The sequence below is a fragment of the Lolium rigidum genome, chromosome 6 (genome assembly GCF_022539505.1).
Source record: "Lolium rigidum isolate FL_2022 chromosome 6, APGP_CSIRO_Lrig_0.1, whole genome shotgun sequence".
Classification (NCBI taxonomy): domain Eukaryota; kingdom Viridiplantae; phylum Streptophyta; class Magnoliopsida; order Poales; family Poaceae; genus Lolium; species Lolium rigidum.
Window position 1 is genome coordinate 257,468,061 of NC_061513.1, and position 9,366 is coordinate 257,477,426.

The 9,366-nt window shown below is 41.4% G+C and overlaps 1 protein-coding gene across 1 annotated transcript; it reads right to left on the reverse strand.

Moving 5' to 3' along the window:
• Positions 1 to 2,074: 2,074 nt before the first annotated feature.
• LOC124665877 (serine/threonine-protein phosphatase 5-like) lies at positions 2,075 to 8,332 on the reverse strand. Its single transcript, XM_047203237.1, has 13 exons — positions 8,063 to 8,332; positions 7,207 to 7,320; positions 6,575 to 6,744; positions 6,432 to 6,503; positions 6,104 to 6,254; positions 5,529 to 5,637; positions 5,305 to 5,422; positions 4,920 to 5,067; positions 4,488 to 4,736; positions 3,918 to 4,043; positions 3,675 to 3,775; positions 3,472 to 3,546; positions 2,075 to 2,417 (listed from the first exon to the last, which is right to left on the reverse strand). Exons 2-13 carry the CDS (start codon positions 7,277 to 7,279, stop codon positions 2,358 to 2,360), a joined length of 1,452 nt encoding a protein of 483 aa, XP_047059193.1. The 5' UTR covers positions 7,280 to 7,320; positions 8,063 to 8,332; the 3' UTR covers positions 2,075 to 2,357.
• Between the last annotated feature and the right edge of the window lie 1,034 nt (positions 8,333 to 9,366).

A 9,366-nucleotide genomic window follows, 5' to 3' on the forward strand; every position in this document is an offset into this window, starting at 1 on the left:
CGGGGACCAAACTCTCCCCGTGGAACCTGACGACTTCGACTGGGAATCCCTTGACAAGGAATCAGAGGAACTGCTGCTAAGGCCTTGGGATGATGACTGGGAATCAGAGGTTCAGGAGGAGCAGCAAACTCCCCCGATCGAGGCTGAGAACAACAACATCGAACAGATCCACACAGACCAGCCTGCGGCATCAGCTGACTGGGAACTTTCAGAGGAGCTGCGAAGCCTTTTGGCCGATCATGACGATGAAGCAGCAGCGCTCTACAAGAGGTGCAATTACAGTACCATGGCGTCAGATCTTCACGCTCCGTCGCTTGATGGACACAACCAGTTCTTCTCGTTTGCAGCTGTCAATTAGAGTAGATCCGGTCTTGATAAAATTCTTGGCAAAGTGTAATGTACTCACTCGAGGATATTGACTACTGTTACTATATTAATTCATGCTGTTGTATGGTCTTTACAGATGTAATTCGCTCATTCAAACTAAAATTGGTGTTGTTCTTAGTTTATCTGATCAATGTTCTGAAAAATTGTGTTCGTGTGCGCTGTGGGTTTTCCTGATCCTAATTGAGCATGCATGATACAGTTCTCGATTTGAACAATGCCAATGGATTTACATGTCCACACCCTTTACAGTGGAGCTGCCGAATTGTGCGAGCTGTTCAAGATGTCTTGTAATCCAGTTTTAAGATGTGTGTCATATTTGTCATTTGGATTCAATTGCTCAGGAAACTAGGACTCAAAATATTGCGCAGATGCAAATTTCAAATATGCCGTACTAATTTGGAGTATCTGTTCCGCGCCACGAAACTGCAATATATCCAGGGTACCTGATGAAAAATTCTGGTTTTGTTTTATCCAGGGTCCGCTAGAGATGTTAGTGTGTGTAGGTCGGCCTGGACAGTAAGTATTTTGGGTAGAAACAAAAGCCCGTCACGTAGTCAAAATGACTATTGTTATGTCAAATTGTTCTTATGTGCTTAGAGTGCCATATTGTGTGCAACCTGTTCGACATGTCTTGTAATCCGGTTCAAGATGTTTGTCATATTCTTCATTTCGATTAAATTGCTGAGGAAATTAGGACTAGAAATCCGGTTCAAGAAAGCATACCGAGTGCTTGTGATGTTTCCACATAAGAGCAATGTTCAAAGTGTGCATATCTGTGAAGCCCATACCACCTTTGCTCTTCGGAATAGAGAGTTTATCATCCCATGCAATCCAATGCATGGATCATTTTTCCAAATTTCCACTCCACCAAAATTTCCATGAAAGAGATGCGAGCTTTTGACAAGATCCTTTTGATAGAAGGAAACAACTCATACTATAAGGTCAAATCCAAGTCATTGTAAGTCATGTCAACCTATCGGTCAAAAAGTCTTTCAAGTTTATCAAAAGGATCTTGACAAACTTCCTTCCCAAGAAAAGATAGAATTTTCTACGCCCAGCCATTCACCTTGCTCCTAGCGTTGTCCGACATGAACTCAAACGCCTCACTTGTCAGCCTACCGACTGCTGTCAACAGACCCAGGTATTTCTCAGTGAAGGTTTCCAGCTGAATATTCAGATTGGATCGAAGTACATGGCCAAAAGAAGATGGCACTCTTCTCTCATAGACCAGATATGCCTCATCATAAATTTGAAGAATTTCATTCAATCTCCTTGCACTCAGTCCTTCCTAATTGATGAAAGTAAGAGTGCCATCATCAAAGAGATGCGATACCCACGGTGATCTATTACAAACTCGTGGCCCTCTATCAACGAAACATGTACTCCCTCTCCACAAAGCCATCACTCCTCCACAAAATAAGAAAAGGAAAGGCAATATGGGATCTCCCTATCAGATTCCACCAGAGGGGTAAAAGGGTTCAAGCGAACCTCCATTAACCTTGACAGAAAATCTGACAGTAAGATATACATTCCAGCATTGACACGACGTACATTTTACAATCTATGCATGCCTTGTACAAAATAATCGGTTCACTACATGTTGCATGTGGCATTTTGCGTACGAAGCAGTACTGTGTTATCATGCACCACAGAAATTGAACATTACAACAATCCACAAAAGATACCATGAGCACGATAGCACCATTCCTCAATGTCAGCACCGTGAAAGCTGAACAGAGCAGCAGAATCCTAAGGGACGAATGTACTGGAGATATAAAGGGGATCACATAGACGAGAACACAGTGTACAACTACGCATACATCTAAATCACTGCTAGTACCAATAATTTAACAAAGGGTGCAAAATATTTGCTGCTCAGGTCAAGACTTGGATGGAACTTGGTATGAAATGAGCTGGGCAGAGAGAAGTTTAGCATATCAAAATTGGCCACACAGAGGTGCCGCCAGCTGCTATTGGAACATCCGGAGGAAATTGTTCGCATAGGCCATCGGCTTAACATCAGGGTGTGGCTGCAATAAAATAATGTGTTATCAACCTTGTAATATACCCAAGGAAAAAAATAGCGCACTATAACAAAATAGCGTCGGCCAAAAAATACGCTATTAGCGTGCTATAGCGCGCTATAACAAAATAGCGTCGGCCAAAAAATACGCTATTAGTGTGCTATAGCGCGCTATAGCACGCTATAGCGCCGAAATGATGTAGCGTGGCATGTCCAAAAACGCTATAGCGTGCTATTAGCGCCGAAATAGCGGAAAAGCCCCAGTTGAACCTGGGTGCACGTGAACCCAGGTTGGAAATGCATTTTCGAAATGTGAAAAAAATCTGAAATAAAAATATCAGGGTACGTACGCATGTTCCATATGTGCGTAGAAAGTTTTCGCGGAGAAACCACTTTTTATTTCAGAATCTAAAAAAGACAAAATACGTTACATATATACTGCTATATAGCCCTGCAAAATTTCACTTTTTTGCCGAGACAAAATAAAAAGTTTTTTCGTCACGAAACTCATGTCTAGGGCACATATTTGAGATCTGGGAAATCATTTTGTGTTTCGATTTTTAAAACATGTTTTGACATCACAAACGGAACTTTTCAAAAAGTGGGTTCACATACACCTAGGTTCACAAAAGTCAGTCTCCGAAATAGCGCGCTATTTTTTTCCATGAATATACCACAGGTAGAGAGAAGCTTCACCATAGACCAAACGAATGACTAGGGCATAAGCAGTAAAGATGTGCTTGGAAAAGATATCTGCGACTTCAATGCAAACTATATACTGCAGTGAAGTCAAGCATAATTGGCGAAACGAATGACTAGGGCATAAGCAGTAGAGATGTGCTTGAAAAAGATATCTGCGACCTAATTTCAAACTATATACTGCGGTGAAGTTTAGTTCAACTACAGATCAGATGCTCGAACCCAATGCTAGTCAGCAATTTATCATGTTAATCATGAGTACCACCAAGAATTAACGCTCTTTCAGAAAATGAGTACTCAATAGATGTCATACAAATCAACTATTTAAGAGAAGCTTAGATGCAAAAAAGACAAGGGCATACCACTGCCGAGAAACTGACAATATCTGGCTTTAAATCTGGTGCAACAAACCGAATAAATGCACCTTTGTTGCCCATCTGCATCAGAAATTCAGAACAACATCATAAGATGACGAAAATAAAAACAATGGCTTGCCAGAACCATATCTTAAGAGAGTAATTCAAGGTATGCAGGCAGTGTGGTTTCTTTCCATGATTTAGCATACCTGGTCGCAATAATTAGGCGCTGAGAAAACAGTGATGAGCTTTCCATCATGCATGATTTCATACCCTTCATCCTTCACTTCATGGGATCGGACAACAAGGTCTGGCAGGAAATCAAGTACATCAGAAGAGAACGTGCGAGAAGAGAATGTTAAACTGACAAGAATGATTAAGAGGCTCAAACAAGCGCAAGGTATAACTGATATTTTAAACCAACAAGAGTGACAGTTTGCTATGGAGCCTACCTAGATTGTTATCGTCCAAAAACTTCTTTGTCACATCTGCACCAAAGGAAAGCCCTACACCTCGTTTGCTTGGGCCTCTCCCAGCCTGAGGCTGAGGGTCACTCCATAGGATTTCACACATTAAACCTGTAGACAACAAAATAATAGTTATAATGCAATTTCTTATTTTGATAGCAAGTTTTTTTAACACGCAAATGATAGAGCATAATAGTGATGCATAACATACAAAATAACAATGATAGCATATAGCAATCAGAACTGCAATGTTTGCAATCCTGTGGACATCTTACACAAAGTGCAACAAAATTGATAAGCAATGGTGTGCAATAAACTTTTTCGAGATTCAAGAAACAGAATAAATATGTAGCTTTGATGTCATTTGCATAAGCAAAAGTATGATGATATCATCACAAGTTCGAGCAAAGAAAAATGCAATCATTCGAGGACTCAGTTGTTCAAAAAAAAAAACCAGTTCATTAAGATTTAAGGGTAGCAAATAAATCGGGGAACAAAGGAATAACAAAGATCCACTCAAGAATGGACAGCCATAAATAGGAAAGGTAGAATTACCTTCTTCAGGAGGCTCACAGAAACGATCAATGGCCTTGATGTCAGATAACTTCACTCCATCAACACTAAAGAGACCCCCATGACATACAAAGACCTTCTTGTTGATTACATGAGCAAGAGGCAAGCAACAAAATACCTCCGCAAACAGCTCAACGAACGTATCGCTCAATTTGGATTTCACTTCTCCCTCAAAACCATATATTTTGTTCATGCTCTTGCTTTCATGGTTTCCTCTTGCTAAATGCATACCTGGTCATAGAAAATTCCATCCACACTTAAACTATAGCAGTGAAGTGAAATTCATATTCCCACTTAATTAAACTACTACCAGAATGTAGAAGTAAAAAAAATGTACTACAGAAAACCAACTTCGAAAAACGATCAGCTTATCAATTTATGATCGTGAACAGAATGAGAACTGAAGATACTTACCTGTTGGATAAAGGCACTTGAATGCAAAGAGAGTAAGTATGATTTCGAGTGAAAATGATCCTCTGTCCACAAAATCTCCATTGAAAAGGTAAGGGTTGTCTTCAGAAGGAAGCCCATTGAGCTCAAATATATTTAGCAGATCGAAGTACTGCAAATAAAACAGCAGGTCATTAGGCCCCCACAATAGGTACCAAGAGATAATACCAAGATTTGATGAGGGGACTAACAATTTCCACTCACCCAGTGAAATGGAATTCATCTATAAATATAAAACGCTCTGTTGCCACTTCACAGGACTAAAAACATTTTCAGAGTGCATATACCACATGGTCATGGAGAGGGAGAGCTATATCTAGAGAATCTCTTCAGTTGATAAGGCAAATACCTGGCCATGAACATCACCGCAGACTGTAAAATGACAACCATCGGGAACATTCACATCGACGAGGGAAGGCACTGATCGCAGCAAGTCCCGTGCTTGCAACACAATCTGAAGTGCATACCTATGCCAAGTTGCCGACAACTTATAGCTTATCACAAATACCCAAGAAAAGTAACAAGGAAAACAAAAAAAGGTACATTGTTGTGACTTCACATTACAAGCTGTACCTTCTATGTATACATTTTTGCCTTTTGAAATCATCCAACATCTGCTTGACGAAATCTAATGTTATTATATCTCCATCAATTCTCGCTCCAGTATACTGTGATTCAACCTCTGTAGTATCAACAATGTTTGTGTAACTGAACTATAGTTGGGATCAAAATAGCTATCACTTATATACATTTCATAACTAAAGCATCCACTGACTGATAGAACCTGACAAATGTTAGCAACATGCTGACCCACTGAAGTGATGATAATTATATAAAATAGCACCAACAACATATGATGTTTCATACACGAGCTATCTCAGCATCTCTTGCCTCACTTTATATTGCATGCATAATACGCCAAGCACAAAGAAACTATAAACACTACACAATGACATGCATGGATCACACTAGAAAGCCAACTTAAGAAGTGCTCATAAATAGAGTTAATAGATTTATAGCAGACAAAAATATTAACAGAACCAGGAAAGAGAGGTATTTTGCTATTTTAGACCACATTAACATATAGTATGTACAGACAGTGGAGCAAGTAGAGTGCAAGAAAATGTGCAAATTCAAAGAGCTGATACCTATTGTATGATAATCTAGAGAATCTGCTATAGAGTGCCTTTCTACTTCCCCTACAGAAATTGCTTCCTCAAAACGGATTTTCTGGACAGCTTTCTCACACTCTTTCAACTTTCTTGTAGCATCTGGATCGTTGGGACAGATTCTTTTCACCTAATAATAACAAAGCAAATTGGCACACACTACTTAGTTTCAGGATAAGCCAGTGTCATATGCGATCTTCTTGTCCAAAAGAAATAAACGTAATCCATGATAGAAGCAGAAACAAATGAACAACAATATCCAGCAGTCATATTATTGAGTTGATTCGTTGACCCATCTGACACATACCTGCTGAAAATCTTTCAGGGCTTCCTTGAATTTTCCCATAGCAAGATGTGCTGCTCCTCGTCTATAATAACCCTATAGGTACAAAGTTTTGCAAAAGGTAAGAACCTACAAAAATATGCCATCAACAGGACATGAATACTCACCTTTGAATATTTGGGATCAATCTCAATAGCTTTTGTAGCGTCCTGGACCGCACTTCCATATTCCTCGAGCTTGGTATGTGCAAATGCGCGATTTGCCCAATAAACCGCATTGGAACTATTTAGCTCAATAGCTTGGTCATATAGATCTACAGCCTGAGAAAACTTGTTCGCTGGAAAGAAGACACCATAATAGTTAGGGAACAATAATCTTCAAGGAAATCATATCACTAAGGGACGCAGCACGCTACATTTACATGTCAGCATAATGATGAGAGATAGAAAGAACATCCCAGTTCAGCTTATTACCACAAAAGCACATCTAAACTCGGTATTCCTGTTAACTTCATTTAGAACTAATTAATAAGTGTTTCAACTTTAGTTCAGTTACAAATCAAATACAATCAGTATTTCAACAGACTATCCTTAATTGAGTGTTGGGGCGCAAGGTAACCAACAAAGTCTATGCATCACTGAATTCCATGTTGCACTTTGAGAGGGAAAAGTAGAACAGAGAGTGGTAAGTATACAAACTTAAAGGACTTAGCAACACCCCATAAATAACAAGGACTACAAAATGTGCTGCTCAATCTAGAGTTCTAGACATACAACAGGAAGGATGAGACATATCATACCCTTGAAGGCCTCGTTTGCCTTAAGTTTGAGTTCCTCGGCCTTCTGCACATTTGAATTTGAACTATCACCCATGATGTCCTACTTCATGCACAGACTTCAAGCTCTGTATTCACCTATTACATCATAAAGTAGTTTCGCAAAATAATGAGTCAGTCATGCCAGAAGTTCAATAGAATCCAATTATTCATACACAACAAGGCATGTTTAAGGGAGTAACACCAAAGAAGTATTAAGATATTGTGTCTTGTGACCGCAAGCTACTACAGACAACAATTGATTACTGCTATGCCTTGTTGCAGAGATGCTATAACACCAACTTTGGGAATGTCCCCCACCATCCATCAGACTACTACAATTAATATGATATATAATATAAAGCTTAAAGATTTGTGTTATCATGTAATGAGATTTTAGATACAGCAGGGTGTGACTCATCTGCTTGTGTTCAATTGAGCTTTTTTTCCCCGGCAAGTACCAAAAATCGAATTGCATCATTCCAAATTTCACAGAATAAACAGAAAAGAGATGACAAAAAAGAACCAATGACTCCCCCCATCCCACCCTCAACCAGTTATCCACTCCAGTGCCCAGTAAGGTCGCCAAAAGGTATTCCAATGGCTTAGTAGTTACTAGCTAGACTGCAACATCCTGGGCCTATACGAATCGAAGCTGGTTAGCTGCGGAGACGAAGAAAAAAACGAACTTTGGTGACAGAACATGTGTAACACGGATAGGCTGATAGCTTCTGCCCAATCTCGCGGAACGGATCTAGATTATGGTGTGCGCTCAAAAGATGAGGAGGCTAGTTAAGTTAGGGTTCGAAGTAATCGCGGGGTGACTTGGAAGAGCTCGTACCTCGGAAACCCCGAGACCGGCGGACGCTACGGGGGGAGAACGGAAGCCGAGGCGGCGGGCGGCGGCGCGTGTGAGGCGTGAGACGACGGCGCGAGCTAAGCTGCGGCGGCGACGTCAGCTCTAGGGCAGAGGAGAGCGGAGGCAAGGTGAGATTTTTATTGGGTCGTACTGGAGCTTTGGGGGTTTGGGTAGGTCAAGATCGATGAGCACGAGATAGGTCCGGAAGGGAGGAGGTGAGCGCCGCCACGGTTGGGACTTGGGAGGAAGAGAAGATGGAACTGCAAATATCATATCAAATCGGCCCTGTTTGGTTAACTGGGCCATCCGCAGACAGGCTCAGATAGACGCTGGGTCCTGTCAGCAAATCAGAATGTCACGATCTGCTCCAAAGACGAGAGCCCAAATCTCTCCCCTAAAAAAAAGGGAGAGCGTCTCTTTTTTTTTGACAGGAACGAGCAAGCTTTATTAATTTGGCACAAGGTTATCACAATGATGATCCGGAGTAATCCCTGCTTTGAAGCCGCGTCCCAACCAGCGTTGACGTTAACCTTGATCGTGCCCTCTTTAGGAGCCACCCAGGAATACATGGAAAGTTGTGTTCCCTTGCTCCCCGAAGAGACCTCCGCAAATGAGTTGTGATAGTTCACCAAAAATTGACTGACGCGGTGATCGAGGCCTTGCCGTCTCCATGGATAACATTGTTGTGATGATGTCAGGCCCGCCAAAATAGATAGATGATCTTTGGTCCTGCATTCGTAGGACATTGCCAAGAAGTTGGAAAAAACAGTCTTTGCCGGTGTTCGAGAAAGAGGTTTCCGAAGGAAGAGACCAATGTACACGAAGCTCATCTCGAAGGGCCCTTGCAAGAGTATAGCACAGTAGCGCATGGTGTACGTCCTCCTCCTCACGCCCACAGATGGAGCATATCGGGTTCACGGAAGTGATTCTTCGGTGCAAACCGGTGAGCACGACCAGGGACTTCGTTGTTGTCCGCCACGCAAATATCCTCATCTTCTATGGCACACATGCCTTCCAAACTAGGTCCCAAACCTTCTGATCACCCATAGGCATCATGCTTGACTAACCCTGTCTCAACCTCTCAAGTGGTTCTTGCATGCCAGTGCGATGGGCCGGATCGTACATTAAACATACCATTGTTTTCACCACTTCGAGCCATAAAATCGTTGTAGGCTCGTGCTGCAAGTTTGATGCCCAATATAGAGTTTGCATCATAGGGCCAGCAGCACTCACGAACCACCTCTTACTTCCATGAACAGGAATCATTATCAACAAGGTCGGAAACC

Coding starts and splice junctions, on each gene's coding strand:
- LOC124665877 (XM_047203237.1), bottom strand. CDS start 7,279: ATGGGTGATAGTTCAAATTCAAATGTGCAGAAGGCCGAGGAACTCAAA. Junction 5,423..5,528: donor CAAAAATGTATACATAGAAG/GTACAGCTTGTA, acceptor AACTTGGCATAG/GTATGCACTTCAGATTGTGT. Junction 4,737..4,919: donor CAAGTGCCTTTATCCAACAG/GTAAGTATCTTC, acceptor TTCTATGACCAG/GTATGCATTTAGCAAGAGGA.